Consider the following 24381-nt stretch of genomic DNA (forward strand, 5'->3'; position numbering starts at 1 on the left):
TTGTTAATGGTGGTACCTAATGGGTTGGTGTTTTGGTGTGACCTGGGTGTAGGAGTTTGTTTATGCCTGACCAGAATTTTTGTGGTTTATGTTTGTGGGTCTGCTGGAGCTGAAAGTAGAAGTTTTTTTTGTCAGTCATTATAGATCTTTTAACAGCATTTCTCAATTATTTAATTTCTATATGATCTGTTGGGCTTTTAGAAGCTCTTCATTTGGCCCAGATTTTGTTTCTGAGTGACATTTTCATTCTGGTTTCATTAGTAAATCATGGAGCAGTTTTAGTCCTAATTCTGATAGTGCATAAGGGGGCATGATAGTCTAGAATTTGTAAGAATTTACTGTTAAAAGTATGAAACTGCCTCCTCTAGCTGAAGGTGTTTCCTTATTTAAAAGTTTTTTATATTCCTCTATAGCAAGCAGTATGGTATATTTTTATATCCACCCTCTCATATATTTCTTTGTTGTCCAGGTAATTATACCACATTTGCAAATATTGAGTAAAGTGTAGGACTACTGGCTTCCCCCCTTTGTCTGCTGGTTTAAACAAAAGCTCCTTTCTATGACTTAACTCATTTAGACTTTGTCATTCCTCCTTGCTTAAATTATATTATTTTTTTTTCTTTTGTAAAATAAATTATACTCTTTTTCAACACTATATTCTAAAAAATTGGAAAATTGCTGAATAGTGTCATTTTTTAAATGGGGGAATATAGTTACTCCTACATAATATATCTTCTATGTTTGCTTCAAAATCAGAATCACACAAATAAAAACTTTCATTGCTGCAATCCAAATCAATATCACTACTAGAATCACAAGTATTCACTTCATTTTCCTTAAAATGATTAATGAAATGCAATTTCCATATAAATTTAAACATTTCCACCTTTAATTCATATAATCTCGGTAGAGCTGTTGGAACAAATTTTAACCCCCTGCTTAATATACTCATTTCATGTCTTGTAAACTCATAACCAGGCAGATTAACAACATAATTAAGATTAAAATCTGGAAAAATAGTCTCATTTTGTCCATACACCACAGATGCAGTCTTTTGTACTGCATATTCAGTTCCATTTACCTCGTTTGGAGGAACTAAAGCTTTCACTGTAATTATCTGGTCCATTCCAGGATCATTTGTCATTATCCTTTGACCCCATCTGGTTCTGAAATGTTTTTGGCATATATCCTTCATTTCCAGCTCCTTGGTAGGTTCAGATATTCCTGGTAGTCCTCGCTGTCACATTCTGTGGAAGAAGCCATGCTTTCAACTTGCTGAGAACATTGATGTCCTCCCATTTCCTGTTCTCCTTGGAATCTCACCTTCCAATATCTGTTTTGTTGCCTGGATATCAAAACTAACACTTGATTGCATTCGCAGACACCCAGGTATCGGATAAGCTTATGTTTTTTTCTTTCCATTAGTTCTTTTTCATGGGCAGACAGTTTCTCATTAACACTTTTAAGGAGCTGCTCTAAAATATCTGTACTAGTGTACTGAAGAATATCTTTACACACTGTTTTAGTTTCTTCCTTTAATTTTTGTCTTTTGAGTGTATCTCTCTCGACTAAAATAGTTACCCCTTCCGTACTGCATTTGTGGGCTGCCGCTACACACTGTGCATGAAACTGTTTGCCCTCATCCAGGTTAAAGTCAAAAGGTGTAGAGGGATTCTTTACAAGCACGTAAACCTCTTGGTGTTATATTTAATTCTAGGTACCTTTGGAGACTTTGCCAGTTTAAAAACACTGAAGTCTCCTTAAAAATCAGTCTCTCTGTTTTATCAAATAGTACCTGAATTTATGGAGTTGCAGTCTGTCCAATATTTTTCCCAATAACTGCAAAGGGATTGTTGTATTGTTTTCTTCTTTCCACTTCCCTTATTTAGTATATTGGGGACTTCCTCTCTCCGAATGGATAAATCATTTTCATGATTTTCCAATTGTGCTGAAGTTCCTGCACCTTCCCTAAACTAGATAAGAAACCTCTTTATAGATCTCTGAGAGAAATCAGTGCCCATTTCTCTAAATAAATGCAGCAAGGATGAAAATGAATCATTGGCCATGAATGTTCTTTGGAAACCACAAAACAGAAAAACTCTGATGAAACACAACACAAAAGGCCAACAAATCTGACAAAAATACTTTAATAAAAAAAAGAAACAAAAGAAAAAAAACAAGTATAAAAAGTTTCCTCTAGCGCCTTGGCTCTATAAGCCTTAGTTAGTGTTTTTTTCTTCAAATGAATATTCATCATCTCCATTTCCTCCTGTTTTTTTTTTCTTTCCAACATCCTGGTGCTTAAGTGTTAGCTCTTAAATGACCAGATTAGGCTCCAAATATATATTTTTGTCTTGTTGGATATAGAACTCAGAAAGAAGCATAGTAACATGATGTGAAATTTAACTTCAGCTCCTTACATGTTCATATGTTCATAGGTTTATATAAAGCTAACAACCACCAGAGTTTCTGAGTTCCTTGGACGCCTATATGGTGAGATATATTACTAATATCCCAGGGTATCCCAGGTGTAGAACTTCGAGATTTGGATGCATTCTTGAAAGTAAAATACAGTTTTTCTTCTCCTAATGAAGTGCGGCTTGGTAACAATAAAGAAGGGAACAATTCCAATTTTAAAACATTGAGAGACCTTATTCATGAATTTGGCCACAAACTGGGGACTATTAAGGCTTTACAGCTTGACAATATGTACCTACAAAAATGTATAGAATCAAAATTAGTACCGATGGGTTTGCGATTTTTCAAGCAACCCATAGATGTGGATATGACTGAAAATTAAATTAATGAATGTAACAAAATGTTTGATGGTTTTGGGACACATTTTATGGAATTCATTATTACTTGCAATGACAGTAAAATGTGTAGATTAATGAAGGAAGTAGACGAATTGAATGAAAAAATTGTTAGTGATTTGTTGTTTTCATAGTGGGAAACTTTGTATTCCAAGCAATTCGATGATGCAGAGAAAAGTCGTATTAAGATTTTTGATAGAAAATGTAAGAAACTGCAGAGGGATACAGAACAATACAGATTGGGGGTAGCCTACAAATGGAACACAAGTGAGAAGTACAAAGGGAAGGATCGAGGTTTGGAAAGTAAGAATGTTAGTTACCAAAGGCAGAATGAAGGTGGGAACAATCATAAACAATATTTTTTAGGGAAGCAACAGGAATGGAAGAAGGACCACAAGGGGGATTATCGGCAACACGAATATCAATGGGAATACGACAATCAGAGAAGGAGAGGTGTACCATACCAAGGGGGGGTGGATGGGAAACCAACAGCAAAAACAAACATGGAACAAGAGATAGTGCAGTTCCATAGGTTTCAATTTATCCTTGGGGACTTCAGTATATTTAATTATACAACATATAAATTAGAGAAGGAACATTTCTTGTTATTTGCTAAAGGTATGAAATATGTATCCAATTGTGGATTTGACATAGTGGACACTATTGTTAAATTCAAGAAATTTTTGAGGAAATTAAATCTTGAACTATTTTTTCATAGTGAAAATAAGTATGAAATTAAAAGCGACTTAAGGAAGAAAAGTCAGTTCACACCCCCCATGCATAACACTCTAGTGGCATATGAGAAGGTGGTAACAGACACATTGTACAGATATTGTGAAACAGCAAAAAAGAAGAAATACAAATACAATCTAAGTAGAAAAGAACAAACAATTTTTTATGAAATATGTGGTAATCACAATATACAGATATTGACCCCTGACAAAGGAGGGGGAATTGTGTTATATGATGCAAATGAGTACGCACAGAAAATGTATCAAATGTTAAATAATTATGAATTATGAAATCTCTTCTATAAACCAAATAAATATTGCCCATAGGAGAATTGACTTATACCTCGAGGAATACTTAATGGATAATAGAATAGATAAAGAAATGTATCCATTTTTTAAAGTAGAACATCCAGTATTGGCTACAATAGTGGGGATACCCAAGATTCATAAAAACATGGAGGATCTCCCATTTCGACCTATTATTTCAGGGAGTAAAAGTAAGACCTTTCCTTATGGAAAAGTAATAGATAGATGGTTATAAACCATTTATAGTAAGGTCCCACACATTGTCAAAGATTTTTGGGAATTTTTGAGCAGGATAAAACCCCACATGTGGAAAGATAGTGTCATATTTTTGACAATTGATGTGGTTGACCTATTTTCTTGTATACCTAGAGAAGAAGGAACAACTAGATTTATCAACAGTATACAGAGGTATACACAATTGGAATGGGAGAAAGTTGTTTTATTGGAAGAATTCATGGTATTGTGCTGGATAACAATTATATATATTATGATGGTGAACATTGCAGACAGACCTGAGGTATTGCTATGGGGGCCACGTGTGCCCCTATGTTTGCAAACCTTGTCCTGTTAGATTGGGAGGATGAATATATGTTCACCAATTAATGGTACCAGTTCATCAGTTGTTACATCAGATTTTTGGACGATATATTTATATTGTGGACAGGTACCATGGATGAAATAGTATCATTTTTAGAATATCTTCACACTTCCAGCCCATACTTAAAATTTACCCACAAATGTGACAAAAGATGTATATCATATCTTGATACATATATCTATACTATGAGTAAAGGTTTTAGGTCAATGATATATAGAAAAGACACCTTTAGTAATACATACTTGGAATTTTCCAGTAATCATCCATGGAAGCAAAAGAAAAGTATAATTAAGGGGCAATGTATAAGAGCAGCCCAGATGACATCGGACTATTCGGAGATGGTTAAAGAAATTGACCATATAGGAAATATGTTTTGAGAAAGGGGGTACCCCAATGAACTTATTAGTGATGTTACAGGGTATGTTAAAAGAGAATGGGGGAAAAAGTACAAACCCTTATTGGGTGTGGATATGGAGAGGAATGAAGAGACTACTAATAGTAATCAAAATAATAAGAAATATAACAGGGCCTGTATATTGGGGTTCAACCCTTATGTAAACGAGGTCAAAAGTATTATACATAAAAATTGGAATATTTTGTGGTGGGATGAGGGGGTGCATAATAAATTGGGAACTGAACCCCTTTTTGTATACAAAACTGGAAAGAATTTAAAAAGGAAAATCCAAAATAGTGATAGAAATAATGATACAAATTCTGTAGGTACAAGCAAATGTGGACACTGTAATCAGTGTTGTGCTATATATGAGGAGCACACCCGCACTATAGATAACATCAATAAAACAACAGTAAGGGCCAAAAAGGGCAACTGTCAGACCCAGTTTGTGATTTATTTAGCCATCTGTACAAAATGTCCATGTTTCTACGTAGGAAAAACTGAGAGGAGGTTAAGAAGCCGAATATATGACCATCTTTATTGTATAAGAAAGCAAGATACTAGTAATGCCCTATATAGGCATATTAGGGATAGTGAGACTTGTAACACTTTCAAGTTTGCAATTGCAGAGTGTGTAAAGATTAATCCTAGAGGAGGTGACACGAAAGGTATATTGGGGGAAAGATAAGTGAAGTGGCAAATATTATTAAATGCAGCTACTTACCCCGGATTAAATGATTGTATTCCCACCAAGCCCCTGTTAAGGGCCTAGAATGGGTAAGAAAAAAACAATATTAATAGTAGGGTAGGTGTTGTTCCAAGTGTTTTATATTTATCGAGTTACAAGTTTCCCACATGTTTGTGTGTTTATTGTGAGACACAATTAAAAGTTGTATTTTTAACATTTTTAAGTTTTTATTTTTATTTTACAATGCAATTTTATTATTAAATCTATTATGAATTTTACATCATGCGTAAACAGTAATACAACTGTTTAGTTATTTTATTATGTATTTTCATGATTTTATATGGTTGTTGTGTTATGAGAATCTATGTCAGGATGAGTCATTCAGTATCCATGAAATTAATATTCATGAGATCAAATTGGTATATCACAGGATTGGATAATTTGAATTAATTAGTATTATTTAAAGGCTGTTAGTTTGAGAAATGGTGTTCTGAAGAAGTCTATGGAGGATAGATGAAAGCGCTTAACCTGATGTACCAATAAACAACAGTTTTAGTATTTCCTGTCTCTTTCCTTGGAACTGGACACTCATTTTTCACCAGTTATATCGCATTTATTGACTGGCAATTGTTGGGTTTGACTGGTGTAGTACTTTTTTGGTGGTAGTAATAAAGTAGCTAAGGTTTATGGGGGGTATGTTAGTTGGGGATTAATTTAGTTATTGTCAGCCTCTGTCCATCAGAGACAATGGGACCAGATTGGGGGTGAATTTGTGATTTCTCATCCAATGATCAAGGTTTCCTTTGAATAGTGTTAGGGATGGACTCTGCTTCACATGGATGCTTATTCGATAGGGTTGGGTAACTTTGAGATACATGTTGGTCTCTTCAGCATCTTCTATTTATGCTGCAGTCAAAGTTCCGGTCCTTGGATTTAGTGTTGTTGGTGCTGTTTGCTTTGAAGATGTGCAAGAGATTCATCAGAGCTGGATCTGAGGATGTCTTATATGCTAGGCATTTAGTAACCTGTAGAAGACTGAGTACAGAGATAGGGCCTTAAGATGATCTGAGTAGGATAGGGTATTAATTCCCTGGATTCTCATAGTGAGGAACCTTTGGAAGCATGTCCTTAAGAGATGGCAGAAAATCATTCCCTCTTTTTGAAGGTCTGATATGAATAATCACTGTTGACATAAACCCTTGTACTGTATCCCTATCCACTTTTTCCACATATTGGACCAAACTAAGTCTAGAAAATCCTCACAGATTGTTTGATGGGAGTTAGTTCTATGCACCCTTTCAATATTTATTCTTTCTTATGGCATATATTTCCATTCTCCAATACACCTTTTCATAAAATCAGCATAGCTTGCTCCCCCCACTCATGCTGGCATACCTGTAAATCTGATATTTCCTCTCCTTGACCTGTCTTCCAGGTCAACAATCTTCTGTGTCATTTGTTCATATTTCAGTTCAGCTTCCACCATCTTTTCCTTACATTCCTTCTCTGCATTTTACAGACTTTCTGTGGACTTGAATTGCTGGTGAAAATCCATTTCTTGTATTTTTAAGTTGGTAGAGGTTATATATTACTTCAAAATGTTATTTATTTTGAAAATTTCAGAATGTATCTATCAAATCCAAAGATACCAGTGCTGATTATGGTTGTTGTTCTGTTGTCATAGGAGCTTCCTTTCTGGGGCCCAACTTTTGATGGTGGTTGCTTAACTCGACTCTGTGATTACACCCCAATTTCTTTCTTTCTTTTTTCTGATTGTCTTATTTCTTGCAGCTCATCTATGTTTTGACATTGTAAAATAAGGGGAAACAGAGCTAATCCTAAATTTTATTTTTACTGGCTTTTTTGATAGACTGTAGTTAGTAGCCTCAGAACTGCAAAATTTACTATCTCTTAAGTCACTGCCATACTGGAAATCCTCTCATAAACATAGTTTTAATAATATGAAATCTAGATTTTATAATTCAGGAATATGGTTTTGTATACAAATTTCTCTCTGCTTGCTTGCTTTGTATGTCATTTTATCAGCAAATATGACAAATAACCCATGACAGATAGGCTTTTTTGCTGCTTGTTCAAAAACTTGGGAAGATGATCATAATCTATGTTCTGTTAAACATTCCCAATAGAGAGGAACTCAAGCTGAGTGATGGGGTGTTGACTGCTTGCAAATAAGAAAGTGCTCTCTTACATTGACTTTCTGTGGGCCGCAGATTTCATTTTCATTTGTTACCCAACTGTGCCTCGAAAAATGATATTTTACTATAACTGACTTTTAAGGTAAATGAAAATCAATTTGCATCCATGCTTTAAACAAACTACCTGGATTCATTTTCAGTAGCACTGAATAAAAAATGGTGATAAAATATCCATGCACCTTGCACTAAAAAAAAAAGTTCAAGCTAAATTTCATGTGCTTTCTGATAGTACCCCTTAAAAGTGATCTATAGCTGTTAAGTCAAATTTATGAAGCATAGAGGTATATAAACATGTTACCTCTACTATGGCCATACAGTATTCCATTTACTGACTTAGTCAAAAATGTTACTTGAGTCTCACATACAAGATTTTAAATGCTTTACATGCAGTTATAGGTTGCAGTCAGTTAACTTTGACACATATTTGTTTTCAGGTGGGGATAGCAAATTATTTTAAATGATTCTTCCTTTCTGCTTCTTCATGTTGTTTGCTTATTTGCTGTTTAATGATACTTCATAAGTGTTAAGGAGAGTTTTCCAGATTGGAGAGCTCTGTTACATTGTCTGCAAGCATCTCCAGTTTATAATTATCTCAATGACTTATAGATATTTCAAAATGTTCTTAAGCATGGGTTTTCGATTTTCATGAAACATAGCACAGAGACAGGTGGCCACCAGTGTCCGTTTTGCTCCAGCTCTTGCAAAGGAGAGACTATTCCAGGTCTCCTGTAATTTGTTGTAACATTTATTTAATGGTATTACTAGTTCTCATTTTTAGTTTTGTAAAAATTGTAGAGTGGATTGCTCTAGGCTTCATTGCCTTGTACAGTTCTACATCTTGGAAGACTTTTCAGGGCTCTTTCTTCTTTGGCTTGAAGTAATATTATCCTGACATTTTGTATTCTTTGGATTTGGTAGATTAACCTTTCCTTCCTTCAAGATTAGAGAACAGAGAATTGTGACCAGGATGTTGGCAGGTTAACAGCACAGTTTTTTAGCTCTGCTATCTAAGTTACATTTCTAACAGATCATTTTAACAACCTGGATTTGTAGACTTTTTAAAATCATTGATTTACATTTGCTAAAGCCTTTGGAAGTCTACACTGGAGTATTTTATCTTTATTCTTCAGTTTTTTCTGACACAATCCTCTCAGAAAAGGCTCTAACTTTTCCCCAAGATGAGCTACTCAAAAAACAATTCACAGGATCTGTCAATGAAGGAGGAGCTGTAATCTTTACTGTCTGGTATGCAGGAACTTTGCTTGAAACTTGATAAAATGGACATTAAACTAGATTCCTTTAATGAGAAATATACAAAACAAATGGAGTGGTTACAAGAAATAAAAATGCAACATAAAAATCAAATTACTGGCATTGAAGAGACATTAAATGATATGGAAGGCAGAGTTACAGAATAAGAACTTCAAGTTAATTTTCTCTTTAAACAAAATACTTTTCTATTAAACAAACTTGGTGACCTAGGGAATAAGTCAAGAAGGAGCAATCTGCTCACATATGGATTACCTAAAAAGACTGAAGAAGACAAAATGATACATTTGCTTACATTTTGGCTTCCAAGCATTTTGAATTTATCTGAGTCTCTTTTTTATGGAATTGAAAGAGCCCATACATCATTGGTAGCTCCTTCATCTTCTAACAAGGTAAATAAAAATCCAAGATCTATAATAACAAGGTTTTCCGTTTCCCAAGATAAAGAACTAGTACTGAAAATAGCATGGGCAAATTCACAGCTTAAATTTAATGACAGTATTATACAATTTGATAATGATTATTCATCTGTTGTAATTTCCAAAAGAAAATAATATATACCCTTAATAAAAGAAATGAAGAAGAGACACTTCAAAGTTGATCTACTGTTTCCTGCAAGACTTAATTAAAATCTTCCTCTCCAAAGATGCTAAAATGTTTGATACCCTGGATGCAGCTGTATCTTATGTAACCTCTAATAATGTTTTAGACCAAACAGAAGCAATAGACTAGGCTGACATTTCCCTAAAGTGTCAAGCAGAGAAAAAATATTGGAAAATAGTAGACAACAATAAGAAGAGACTCAAAGGCACATAACTTTTAAATCCTTGTTTTTCTACCTGTTCTCTATTTTTATATCACTCTCAGTTCACGTAAATGGAACTACATTTTAATCATATGATAATTTATAAGGGAACCAGGCATTAACAACAAAAGTGAAGCTTTTTAATGAAAATAATTCAACCCTTAAAGGAAAATAAAGCAAAGACAGTTTATTCTTGTTCTTTTTCTTTTGTTGTCATTATGTTGACATCCTGATAGTGTTTGCAGCAGTATTCTACATATAAATAAAACTTCTAAAGAGAATCCTATAGTAATAATATAAATCTTAAAAGAACAAAGCAATACATTATTTACTTACAAGTCTGTACAGTGTGTTCTAATTCTAAAGGTCTCATTCTACTTTATAAAAAGAGAAGAAAGGGACTAAAGAGAATAAGAAACGTTCTAAATAACACACTTAATTACATATTCTATTATACAGTTTTGCTACACAGAGTTACTAATGCTTATAAAAAGAAAGTTAAATGATTATTAGTAGCTGGTTAATTTATAGCATACACGATAAATATAGAAATCTTAAAATGATACCCCTAAAGGACAATGACAATTCACTAAAGATTCTATTAATCTCAGTTGAACACTTTCAGAGGCTCTCTGGCCTTAAATTTAATGAAAGTAAGACAACAATATTGATTATAAATTCTAATAAGAAAGATATAAACAAGGATTAATCTAATTATAAAGTTACTGACAAAATTAAACACCTGGGGATATATTAACAAATAATTTAGATTGCAATTAATTATACTAATATTTTAAATCATATTAAAAGTCTTGTACAGAGATGGAATAAATTATTTTTTTAATGGAAGACAGACTTTATATTATTAAAATTATTACTTTTTTCAAAATTATTATACTATATACAAGCCTTCCCCCACAAAATCTTATATAAAACAATTTACTAAACTAATGCTAAACTTCTTATGGGACCCTAACAAACCCAGAACAGCTCTAAATCAGCATTTAAATAATTGGGAAGTAGGGGGAATTAGTCATCCAGATAAAGAGAATTATGCATTGTCATCTGTCATAAAAACAGTATCATTATGGGTAAATACTTATTCAATCAGGTGGAAGGAATTACATGAAAACATATGGTTAAAATCAAGTTTTTCATTGCAACTTCAAGATACAGAAATAGTACCAAACAATTTTCTTTGGATGAAGAGAGAACATATAGCAGAAAATGAACACAAGCATATATATTTTAAGTTTATAACATATATATATATATATATATATATATATATATATATATATATATATATTAAAAGCATATAAAAAACTATTTGAACAAAAATCCAGATATAAAAGTGTGATCATTTTTATTATACCCTTTTGCTTGTATGCAAAACAATATTAACACTTTTGATGTGACAAAATCAAGATTCTTAGGAGAAATTAACTGATTTATTGTCATCAATTGATAGAAATCAGGGAAGTTCTAACAATGGACCAAGTAAGAAATAAATTCAACCTTGACGATAATTTGTGGCTATTAATCCAGGATATAAGACAATACATTATAAATAGACTAGAAGCAATGCAGTTAACAATTAGACAAAATGTTCCTAAATTAATAGAACATTTGATCTTCCTAGCAACTCAACCACAAAGTTCCAATCCAAGGTTGAAGCACGCCCAGTCACAACAGCAATGTAGGAAACAAAACCACATCGACAATGTTCAAATGCAAGGTCAAAGCACACTGGATGTGCTTTTATCTTAGATTGGAACATTGTGGCTGAGGTTTTGTTTCCTAGCAACTCAAGCTGTTCAAGGAAAATGCTAATTGTCAAATAGCTATAAAATAATAAAAAAACAAAACAAAATTATACCATAAAGAAGACTTTTGGGCCTATTATAAAACAATCAATCAAATCTCTAATGAAAATTATAAAAAAATAATACTTTTCTCCCCAAATCAAACATCTCTTTCACTACAATGGCAGTTGTTTTCATGGAAATTTCTTCATAGACCTTATATCACACCACAGAAAATATAACTAATGTTTAAACAGGATATCAGATGTTGGAGATGTAAAATAAGACTGAAAGCTGATTGGCAACATGTGTTTTATTATTGTCATATGCTTAAAACATGCTGGGATAAAGTGAATTATTTCTTACAAATTGTGTTTAATAATAAATTTCAGTTGTCTAAATCTTTAATTTTGTTTAATGCTCCTATACTTCAATGTGTTCCAAAAACAAAATTTCCACTTTTATGGACTCTACCAGCCATTGCACCCAAAATCATTATAATAAATAGGAAAAGTGAATCTTGTCCTACATTTAAAGACTACAGAAATATGACATTAAATGTATCTCGAATGGACTTGATCACCATCAGAAAGAGAACAGAAAAGATCACCTTATACTACAAATCATGGCTAAAAGTTCTTGAAATATCGGAGAAGTGACTGCAATATTCTTTGAAAAGAATCTTGACTATAACAATATTGATTACTCTGGTTAATTTAGACCCTCTTGTAAATAGTTTGGTTTATTGTTATGTTTTTTTAAGTTAGTTTTGTTGTTAACTTGCATAAATTGTATGTATATAATATAAAGTTATGGAAAATACATAGCATATCTATTTTAAAATTCAATAAAAATATTTGAAAAATATTAGAGAAGAGAAACACTCAGCCTGATGCCTTGTTTATTAGACATATATGGTTACACAAAGGATTCCAAATGGAATTCAATATTGCACTTAAGAACACCCTTGATATTTTTTTGTCATACGTGATTGACATCCTTAATCCTTATCTCTTTCTGCAACTAACTCTACAGATGACTTCTTCTGCTGCTTGACCCCTGGTTGTCTATCAGCGATTTCTCAAACAATAAAGATTTATAATGTCTTGGTAAATATTTATACCGTGGTACTTTTAAGAGAATACTCATAGTGGATGTGAGTTTGATTTTGCCATGGTATTCTGCTTGTGGAATATAATTTAAACCTGTGATTGCTAAGGCCATGAAGTAGGAGTATTGACTAGCCATCTGATTTAGTTCAAATTATGTGGTCTGAAAAGATATGCAGTGAATTTTCAACTGCAATTTCTACCAAGAGACAGCAAAAGCATTCATTGCTGTGGCTGCTGAGTTGGAATGAGAAGTGAATGATTAGTCAGTCTTCTTTGATGGTGACTAGTTGTTCCATGGCATTTGAGTTTATGAATTCCAGCTATCGCTGGCTAGCAGCGCTTAACGCTTTACGCGCTTTTATACGCAGGGCTGGAAAGCTAGAAACTGGAAACCCAAACCAATAAATAAAAACTACTTACTAGCTGAAACCTCACAAAAACTGACAAAAGGCAGCTCAATGCTTCTTCCCTCCCACTGGTAAAAGGTAAGGTAACTTCCTCCCCCAAATAAAGCAAGGAACAGTAACACAGGACTAACAACCAAGCAGGAATCAGCAACTCTGAACTGAAACTACTAAAAACTAAAAAAGGAAAAACAAGAGATTTTTTTTTTTTTTTTTTTTTTTTCACAAAACAGGCAGAAACAGGTAAATATTTCTTATGCTAGTACCTTTGGAAAAATGTCACCTCTAAAAGAGCATAGATATGTGCTGAGTTTACATTTGAAGTCTAATTTGATTTTAAATTTATTTACAGGATTAAGATGTTAGAAACTTCACTGCTAAAGAAAAAAAAATATTTACAAAGTTTATAGAGTTTATCAACTTACTAATTTGTTGTATTTGCTTTCAGTAATCCCAGATACTCTTACTGCAACAATGCCATCACAGACTCTGAACAAAATTGAAGGTGAGCCTTTGGAACTGATATGCAGTGCTAATAAAGAAACATCTCAACACACCCATTTATCCATCACATGGTACCTTCAGAAAGAGAGCAAGAAAGAACAGATAATTTCCCTTTCTAAGGACTTTGTTCTGCAGTCCGGAAGCACTTTCACACAGAGGCTTTCTGATGGAGACATTCGACTGGACAGAACTGGGCAGACATCATATAGGCTGAGTATTTACCATCTGCAGCCTTCAGATACAGGGAAGTATTTCTGTGAAGCAACTGAGTGGATTCAGGATCCTGACAAATCCTGGTACAACATCGCTAAAACAGAATCTGAGAAAACAACTGTTAATGTTAAAGCTATAGGTAAAGTTTCAGTGCTGAGAATGAAAAAAAAAGACTGTCACAGACATATTCTGTTTTTTAACTTCTGTGAATTATGAAACATTTTACAGTGCTTCTGGGTTAATGGAGTTACTTTAGTATACAACCATAAATACAGTAATACATTAAGACATTTCTGTGTAGTGCTTTTACCAGTATTCACATTTTTATTATATATGTGTATATGGATAACCATTTTTTAATTCTGAAATGCTGAGAATCATCAGTGTAAGCCCCAAAATAGCAAGGGTAAATGAGCAAAAAATGGAGACTTAATATAGTAAGTCCAAGATCATTGTGCCTCAGAGGATTCTCTTTTTTATGATATTTGTTAGTTTAGATTTCAGATTCACAGGTTCATAGGCTAGCCGCCCTTGCCAGCCATTTTAAGCCTACCTAATTTCCCTTTCCAAGGTGAGCTTTAGTATACATAAGTAGTAAGTGTATGTTTTCTTCTACTTTCATAACTTTCTGGGACTCCCTATTACAAGCTTTAGAATCAAAATAAATAAAGATATATACATATGCGTGTTTATATAAATATATATATATATATATATATATATATATATATATATATATATATATATATATAAATTACCTTCATATGATAACCCAGAGAAATCAAACATGCAAGGATAGCTAAGTGCACCAGCTGGTTAAGATAATTTGCAAACCTGTTTAAATAATCAAAGATTCAGTGACATGATACAAAGTACAAAGTACAAACATAACTGGCAAATGTCATGCAAACAGATTATCTTCCAGAAAAACACCAGCGCAGGAGCCCAAAGGTGAGATTTGCAGAAGATTCCATATACAACATACGTTCTGGTACTTCAGCAATTCTCTTAAGCAATTTTCAGAGGAACTGATGGAATTATTGGACAGAGGAGAAAGAGTGGGTTTTCTTTCTAATAAAGACATTAACAAACTGACAGTTATGGAACCTCGCCAAACATATTTTTACATCATTCCGAAAATTCACAAAAATTTGGAGAATCCCCCTGGTAGGCCTATAATTTCTGGTATAGGTTCTTATCTGAAAAGGGTAAATACATTTTTAGACTTTCATTTCAAGGAATATTTACCCAAAGTTGTCTCGCATGTAAAAAATGCTCAAGAGGTATGTTTAGCATTACATGATTTGAAATGGGAACAGGATTATTATTGGGCTACAGTAGATGTTTCATCCTTATATACCAATATTGGGAAAAGGTGGGGTCTTGAAGCTATGCAAAGAATGATGGGAGAGGGACCACGTACTACATTTCTAACAGGTTTGTTAGAATTTAGTCTTACACATAATTATTTTGTATGGAATAAGGAATTCTTTTTACAAAGAAAAGGAACGGCGATGGGTGCAGCTTTTGCACCCACATATGCTGTTATTTACATGGGGGAATTCAAAAAGGAATTTATGTTTCAGTGTGATTTTTTTGTAAATTATGTTGTTTTTTACAAACGCTTTATTGATGACCTCATTTTTGTTTGTAGGGGTGAAACATGTATGTTTCAACAATTTATGGCTTATTTGAATGTTAATACTCATGGGTTAAAATTTACTGCTCAATATTCCCGGTGGAATATCTCCTTTCTGGATGTGGAATTCTATATAGGAAGGGAGAATACTGTGCAATTTAAACCTATCAGGAAACCTTTAGCAGTAAATAATTTTTTGCATGCTACCAGTATGCACCCTTCCCATTTGATTAAGGCCTTACCAGAGGGAGAATTTAAAAAAATCTTAAGAAATACTTCTGAGGTTGATTTATGGGAAGGGGTTTGTGAAGAAATTGTCATCAGATTAACATCTAGAGGATATGATAGTACCAGATTATTAAATATTAAAGATAGGTTATGCCAACCCAGGAATTTTTTGGGGGGAAGACATTTTAAAGAACATTTCTACATGCCAAGTTGTTCAGCAGAAGATAGAATATTTTTTGTATCTAGATTTTCTAATTTTTCTTCTGTGGTTGAACAAATCATGAAAGAATTTTGGCATGTAGTTTGTAATGATCCAAATGTAGGATATCTATTCCCTAAACATATCACATTTTCTTACGGTAGATATTCAAATTTGAAAGAATTGTTAAATAGAAAACTTATTAATTCTACTGATAAGGATGTTGGGATGTTTCATTGTGGTCGATGTTCAGTATGTGTGAGAGTCAAAAATATGCATGGATTTAAAATTAATGGTAAAAGATATTATGCATTTGAAAAAATTGATTGTCAGTCTTCAGAAGTAGTATACATCTTGGGTTGGAATTGTAATACACCTTTATGGTACATTGGACAAACCAGGAGAAAGGTGAAAGTGCGCATTTTGTAACACTTGGGGGATATAAGAAGAGGAAATATGGATAGTCCAGTAGCCTCCCACTTTATTAATGTACATAATGGGAATGCAGGTGGTTTTTTATTTAGTGTGTTGGCTAGACCCCATAGTTGTGTAGACAATTTTAAGAGTGCACTATGTAGATTAGAAGACAAAATGATTTTGGAATACCACACATTATACCCTAGGGGTATGAATTTGGAAAGTGGGTTAGTGATATGAAATTGTGTATGGTATTTAGAAAATTTTGAAAGATTATTTATTGACATAAAAGTAAGTCATAGATCTATTTTGGATAAATTAAAAAAAATAATAAATTTTTTTGCTACTCTTTTTAGTATTATTATTAATATGTTTAAATTTATATATTCAATAGTAATAAATAACTAAAAATAATAAATAAAAAATAAATATTCAATTATATTTATATTTTGGGGAAGAATGTAAGTATTAAAAATTTGTAAAAGTGTTTAACTTGTTAGTATTTAATAAATTGTATTATGATTAAGTAAAAATGTGGGATGGTTTAATGGTTAATTGCTTAATTGATAAGCATTTAAAAGGAAGATGTACCAGAGCATATGTTGTATATGGAATAAAGGAATCGTCTGCAAATCTCACCTTTGGGCTCCTGCGCTGGTGTTTTTCTGGATTGTGGCTTTTGTTACTGTGCTTGTTTTTTCTAAAACAGATTATCTTACATGAACTGATAATAGCAGCTGTCACTAAATATGTTCCGTAACCATTACACAACTCAAATGCTTGTGTAAGTTCTGCATGGCTCAAAGTTAGTGTTAAGTCTAAGTGTAAAAGCAACTCAGCCGTTAATCACTAAAAGTATCTTCTGTCATTAAGCACATATAAGCACTGCATTTAACATTTTTTACCCGGAGAAGAAAAATGTGCTGGAAGGCAGACTGGTCTACATTGGATGGGCAGTCATGAGCCTGGCATCATCGCGCACACCCTACACGCGATGACATCAGGAGTAAATAAAAACTTAAAAAAAAAAAAACAATTTGAAATTTGGAAATTGAAGGGGCCACTTGGGAATTCGTGGCACCCCAATATTTTGCCCTCAAAACCGGTATTACAGAGGAATTCTGTATGGTTGAGAGGTATGACTGTTAGCCATAGCAGAGTTGCATTTAAACAAACTCCACTTCTATATAGCTTTCAGCTAATACTTTAGTGGTTCCTGCTGTAAAACATTAGTGATATTAACATTGTCATTTAACCCAGGAGCTGTGAAGGCATTAAATATCAACTGCAAGATCAATTAATGCCTTTCCAATCAGGCATCTGAATCTCTACCTATTATATTTTCAGTTATGGTCTCCAAAACAAAGAATGCAAACTTTTTAAACATGTGATAGGTGTTACATTGATTGTAAGGTGCATTTTTAATGTCCTTGTTCCTTATAGCATGTATGTGCTCATCTACACTATTTTAACTTTATGATAGTCATGCCTGTCATATTTCATATCATATCATGTCATGTCATGTCATGTCATGTCATGTCATATCATATCATATATCATATCATATCATATTGAGGCAGGATAAAAACTGTGTACAACAGACGAGTTTATAAGAATTATAAATTGACCTGTAAGCAGCACCAAGACTAGAATTAGAAAAAGTATTTAAAATGTAGGGAGTATTAGCCAACTTCTGCATGGCTTATGCCCAAAACAAGACAAAGTCCCTTTACTTTTGTTGATAGCCTTTCTGTTCTTTGCCAGAAGTGCTTTAAAACATAGACACTGCAAGGTATTTCAGTGAGATTATTAATAGCAGCTATCACTTTTTCTTTTCTGCATGACCTATAGTTTAAGAACCCTCATAATGACTCAACAGATTTCTAAAATGCAGGTTTGAAGTGATCAACATTTCTAGGCAGTGTAAAAGAATGTTTAAGGATCCTAGTCACTACAGTTGATCATGAGCTTAAAAACTGGAACACAAAACATTATTGATGGTGAATGACCTGTTTGTGTTACTGACATTTGTCTACATCAGAATTTTGTTTGCAAAGATGCTGTGATTTAATTTTGGGTTTAGAGAGCTGGAGAAGAGGGAAATATATTTTTTCTCTTGTTGCCCCCACAATCTGTTAATCATTAGCCCCCTTCTAATTAATTGTCACATTCGTTCTCCAACAGCATGGTGAGGGTCATCTGGGAGGGGCTACCTTTTACACAACCATCAGGGTGGTTTGAGATATTTGATTGTGCAGCCGTAATCCTCATATGCACCTCACAAAGTGCCAGGGAGGGGAAGGAAAATGGGGTGATTTTACAAGGTGTGCCATCACCTTCACAAAGAATGTTCTTCCAGCAGGGAACTCACACTGTCCTGTGTTCTCCTGGTAGTGTGCTCTACCTAAGAGAGGTGAGTGACAGCACACTTTCACCCCCCCCCCCACATGTCGGAATGCCTTCTCCAGTGTCTAGGACAGTAACAGAAATCCAGTTGTCTGCATCAGGGGCAGGGATCTATTCTTCACTATCATGGTGCCAGTCTGGAGAAGAAGGAAAAAGTGCAGTATATATATATATATATATATATATATATATATATATATATATATATATACATACAGGGTTGTGGCAGCAAAGAATTTTAGGTGAAAGGGGGTTAGCTCTCATCGAAGACAGTTACTTTGTGGTGTGTATATTAGATATTTTAGTTACGATCATTTGTTTCTGTACCACTCAGAATGTAAACAGTAAATCCCAATGCTTAATTTCGTTATTATTTATTTATTTGCATTTGTTTACCAGGGTAGTCTGACTAGGCCATGCAAGACCCCCTTTTCAGTGGAGGCCTGGTACAAAAACTGCTGCAAATGCATATTAAACAGAACATTTATAAACAAATTAAGGCAGAAAGTTTGTCAGAAAAAAATGTTAAAAAGAATATACAGAGATCAATCAAAATATACAGTAGAAAGGTTATTGGCATTACTAAAAGTCTCGAAGTAAAGGGAGGTTATGAAAAATTGCTGAATTTTTATATAATGTGGTAAGCAATAGATACAAAGAGTTAAGCAGCAGATATAAAGGAATATTAGAAAACATGTTGAGTTACTCTTGAGCGAATATTAGTACCAGACAGAGTGTGAGAGCAATGGAAGGTAGTAGAATAATGCAAATAGGGAAGAAGAAGGAGGGGGTGTTAGGTGAAGAAGTTTATTATGGGAATTGTTAGGAAATTAGTTATGCGAGAGAGTAGAGGAATGAGAATTTTGCTAGAGGGATAAAAGTCTTTGGCAATGGAGGTATAAGTAGAGGAAGGAAATGATGAAGGAGGGCTAAATAGAGGTGTATATATGACTAAAAAGGTGTAAATATGCATAAGAGAGAGATAATAAAGATTAAGCTAGCCTGGAAGAGAAAGGAGCAGGACCAGAACCAGTGATGTTGTTGATAATCTTACAGCTGATGTATAAAATGAATAGTGGATGAAATTTGTCTAATATGAACAGGGAGAGAATTCCAGATGTTATATATATGTATGTATATATATATATATATATATATATATATATATATATATATATATTTTTTTTTTAGGAGTACAAGGCACCAAAAGAGTTGTATGATTTGTTAACAATGACAAGACTTGTATCTAATGAGTACAGAGCTTTGACAAGTAAATACCATTGCAGTACTTTATTCAGTGCTGGACACTTTAAAGGAAAGTTATGAACAAGTTTAACTGAGAGAAAATGAGGTTGTTTGGTTAATTTTATTTTTTTGAGGGCTAAGCAATGATGAATTTTATTAGACATCTTAGTAGCAAACTTTACAATATTATTATAACATTGTCCCAGTCTTTTTATGTCTGATGTGTAATATTTGTAAGAATTGGAGGGATGTAGAGTAGACTGGGAAGTAAGAAAGTTATTGCGGTAAATTTATGAAAATGTTTAGTCAGACAGAGGGATGCCTTATGAAAAAGATCCAAGTTTTGGTGTTTTTTTTTACTGCATTTTATATGTGTTTTGTCAAATATGTGTAGATCATCCAAAGTAACCCCTAGCAGTTTGGCATCTGGACTAGTTTTACTGAATGTTTTGAGAAGACAAGATTGTGAAGTTGAACTTACTGAGTCTTTAGGGTAAGGAACATTAGTTTAGTTTTGTTGTGATTTGAAGCAGATCAAACTTACCTGGGTCTTGATGGCTGTCAAAAGATTCTTACATGATTGATTGCAGCAGAGGTAGTTTTAATGCTGACAGATGAGAATAGCAACATCTGCATTTGAATGAGAGCAGCATGTGATGAGGCAGAGGAAACATTATCTATGAGCAAATTAAACAGCAGAGGACCAAGTACAGAGCCTTGTGTGACGCCTTTGGAAACTAGAAGGAAGTAAAGAAGCCAGACTACATCTTTTTTCTGTTTGATCTTTAAGATAGCTAGGGAGCCAGTTAAGAGTAGAGCAGGTAAATTATAAGGATGTGAGTTTGCAGAGTAGCTTACAGTGAGACACTGTATCAAAAGCTTTAGAAAGATATATGACATAAGTTTGTTTTCATTTCTATTCATATTGGTTGTATTGGAGAAGGAAAATAGTGCTGTGGTTGTACTGTGTTTTGGGCAAAAATATGTTGTGTGATGCAGAGATGATTACAAAATACATCTTTCTAGAATCTTTGATAATGGAGCAGTTTAGCCATGGGATGATAATTAAGCATTTCTATGGAATTATCCCCTTTATGCAAGGGAAGAATAAATATTTTTTTCCATAGTGTTGGGACATTTGCTTCATGTGTAGATCTGTTTATTAGTATAAATAAAGGGTAAGTAAAAGGCCTTGCTGTTACCTTTACGTATTCAGCAGGAAGATTGCCTAGAGTTGGAGCTCTGGGCTAGAGCTTGCTGAAAAGGTTTTGTACGCTTGCAGTTGGGACTAGTTTTAAATTGAAAAGGGGTGTTAATTCAGGAAACAAGGGAAGCTGAAAATGCTGGAGGTGATGCTGAATCAGATCTGCAACTGTATTTATGAAGTGATTTTTGGGATTGCATGCTGTGCCCTGATCTGAGAAGTTAGGAAAAGGATTGGGTTTGGTGGGTCTCCCTGGCTTTGTCAGATTATTGATGCTAGACCAGAAGGATTTAGGACTGAAGTGGTGCAAGTTCTGAGGTAAGATATAATAATTGTGTTTTTCTGTTAGTATATGATTTTAAGCAAGGTTGCAAAGGTGTTTATAAGTTTGGTATGAGATAGATTTCTTATCAGTGAGACGTATTTTCCCTGCTTTGTCCCAGTGAAACATTAGATGCCTAGTATCAAATTTTAGCTTTGGCAGGGGGAAGATTAGACTTGTTCTTTGTCTACTCAGTGGAGATAATTCATCAAAAATGTGAAGAATGATTGATTAAAGCTGTCTACTGCTTGGTTAAGTGGTAGACATTTGAGAGATATTCAGAGGAACTGTGATGCGGCATCACTAAGTATGCTACATTGAAGTTTTTTCCTAACATAATTGTATTTGAAAGTTTTGGGTTTATTAATCTGATGTAAATGTATGATGATGATCACTTAAAGTATCTGTGAGGGTGTCTGTGTTTGTTATCATATTGGTAGTGTTGGTTAAAATCCATTCAAGTATGGTGTACTTTTTAGATGATTTTCGGAATTTAGTGGGGGAAGATATTAGTTGTATAAAGCCATATAAGTTCATTAAAATAGAAGTTGTTTCATTATTTGGGCTATAGTCAAGGTTAAAGTCTCCTAATATTAGAGTTGGTTGTTTGATGTTTTCAGATATCCATGGAGAATGTCTTCTATAATGCTATGGTTATTTTTGCTAGAGGTAGAGGGGCAAGTCAGGGTGATATTTTGCTATTAATATTTAGAGGAATAGTTAGGATTTGGGCAGTAGAGAAAGTAGGCTACTGATGTGGATGGATTATTGCACCCCCTCCCCAAGACACACACACACACACACACCTTTTTGGGTAACTCGCCAGCTCTTACAAAGTTGTAACCAGGAGGTAAGAAAATATTGTCACTGATTTCAGGTTTGAACCAAATGGCTTTGAATTGTAGAGAATGATTAGCCACCAAAGCATGAAATCCAGCTATCTTATTGGAGATGCTGCAGATGTTTAGGCTAAAGAAAGTGTCTGACTGAGGAGTCTAGAAAAGGAGGACAATTTGCCAAAAAAAGGTAGGGGAGGAGGGTAACGTTTGTGCTTTATTGCATGAAACAGGATTAAGCTGTACCTCAGTAGATATTTGAAGGGAAATGGAAGCTGACTTATGTATAGGAGTAGTCTGATTTGTAGAAATGGTATTTTTTTGGAGTGATCTAGTTTTAAATTTAGTATTACTAAATGTAGAGTAAACTTTGTTGGAATTATGGATTTTTTGAAAATGGAGGTTTGAACTGAAGATTATTTTAAGATGTGCCTTGGAAAGTGAAAAGATGCCTGAGGAGTGGAGAAGAAGTGTATTGGTACCGATTTTTAAGAATAAGGGTGATGTGCAGAGCTATTGTAACTACAGAGGAATAAAATTGTTCAGCCACAGCATGAAGTTATGGGAATGAGTCATGGAAGCTAGGTCAAGAAGGGAGGTGATGATTAGTGAACAGCAGTATGGTTTCATGCCTGGAAAGAACACTACAGATGTGATGTTTTTCCTGAGAGTGTTTATGCAGAAGTATAGAGAAGGTCAGAGGAAACTGCATTGTGTCTTTGTGGACTTAAAGAAAGCATATGACAGGGTGCCTAGAGAGGAGTTATGGTATTGTATGAGGAAGTTGGCAGTGGCAGAGAAGTATGTAAAAGTGGTACAGGATATGTACGAGGGCAGTGTGACAGTGGTGAGATCTGCAGTAGGAGTGATGGATGTGTTCCAGGTGTAGGTGGGTTTATATCAAGGATCAGATCTGAGCCTTTTCTTATTTGCAATGGCGATGGACAGGTTGATGGATAAGATCAGACAGAAGTCCCGTGGACTCTGGTGTTTGCGAATGATATTGTGATTTGTAGTGAGAGTAGCGAACAGGTAGATAAGACCCTGGAGTGGTGGAGATATGCTCTTGAGAAGAGAGGAATGAAAGTCAGCAGGACTCAGAGAGAATATATGTGTGTGAATAAGAGGGAGGACAGAGAAATGGTGAGGGTGCAGGGAGTTGAGATGGTGAAGGTGGATGTGTTTAAATACTTGGGATCAACAGTTCAGAGTAATGGTGAGTGTGGAAGAGAGGTGAAGAAGAGAGTCCAAGCAGGGTGGAGTGGGTGGAGAAGAGTGTCAGGAGTGATTTGTGACAGACAGGTACCAGTAAGAGTGAAAGGGAAGGTCTACAAGATGGTAGGGATACCAGCTATGTTATATGGGTTGGAGATGTTGACACTGATGAAACGACAGGAGTCAGAGCTGGAAGTGGCAGAGTTAAAGATGTTAAGATTTGCACTGGGTGTGACAAAGATGGACAGAATTAGAAATGAGTATATTGGAGGGTCAATTCAGGTTGGACGGTTTGGAGACAAAGCCAGAGAGGTGAGATTGCATTGGTTTGGACATGTGCTGAGGAGGGATGTTGGGAATATTGGGAGAAGGATACTAAAAATGGAGCTGCCAAGTAAGAGGAAAAGAGGAAGGCCTAAGATAAGGTTTATGGATGTGGTTAGAGAGGACATGCAGGTGGTTGGTGTGACACAGCAAGATGCACAGGACAGAAAGAAATGGAAACAGATGATCCGCTGTGGTGACCCCTAACGGGAGCAGCTGAGAGATAAAGAAGAAGATACCGTATTTCAAAAAGTGATAAAGATGATAAAGAAATTTATGAAAAATTTTTGAGACATTCATTTTCTGTGTGGGTTTTAGGTAAGGAATGGAGGTAGACATGATAGGATGTGAAGTAAGAAGCAGATGTAGTTGTGTAAATAGGGTAAATGATAGCAGCATTGTTGTTGTTAAAGAGATGAGAGGGTGTGATAACGTAAAGGCTTGTTATAGAACTTTTGTTTGGGAATACTACTTAGAAACACAGTTAA

At 34.3% G+C, this 24381-nt stretch overlaps 1 protein-coding gene across 3 annotated transcripts in view; it reads left to right on the forward strand.

The window, feature by feature from the left end:
* The window catches only part of LOC122801869 (immunoglobulin superfamily member 3-like), a 757872-nt gene that overhangs the window by 451586 nt on the left and 281905 nt on the right, over nt 1-24381 (forward strand). For all 3 annotated transcript variants that reach the window (XM_044071531.1, XM_044071530.1, XM_044071532.1), the window contains exon 4: nt 13590-13997. In XM_044071531.1, the coding sequence (XP_043927466.1) occupies nt 13590-13997 (408 nt within the window). The remainder of the gene's footprint in view (nt 1-13589; nt 13998-24381) is intronic.

This window comes from Protopterus annectens, chromosome 5.part0 (genome assembly GCF_019279795.1).
Source record: "Protopterus annectens isolate FY-2018-M chromosome 5.part0, PAN1.0, whole genome shotgun sequence".
Lineage (NCBI taxonomy): Eukaryota > Metazoa > Chordata > Ceratodontiformes > Protopteridae > Protopterus > Protopterus annectens.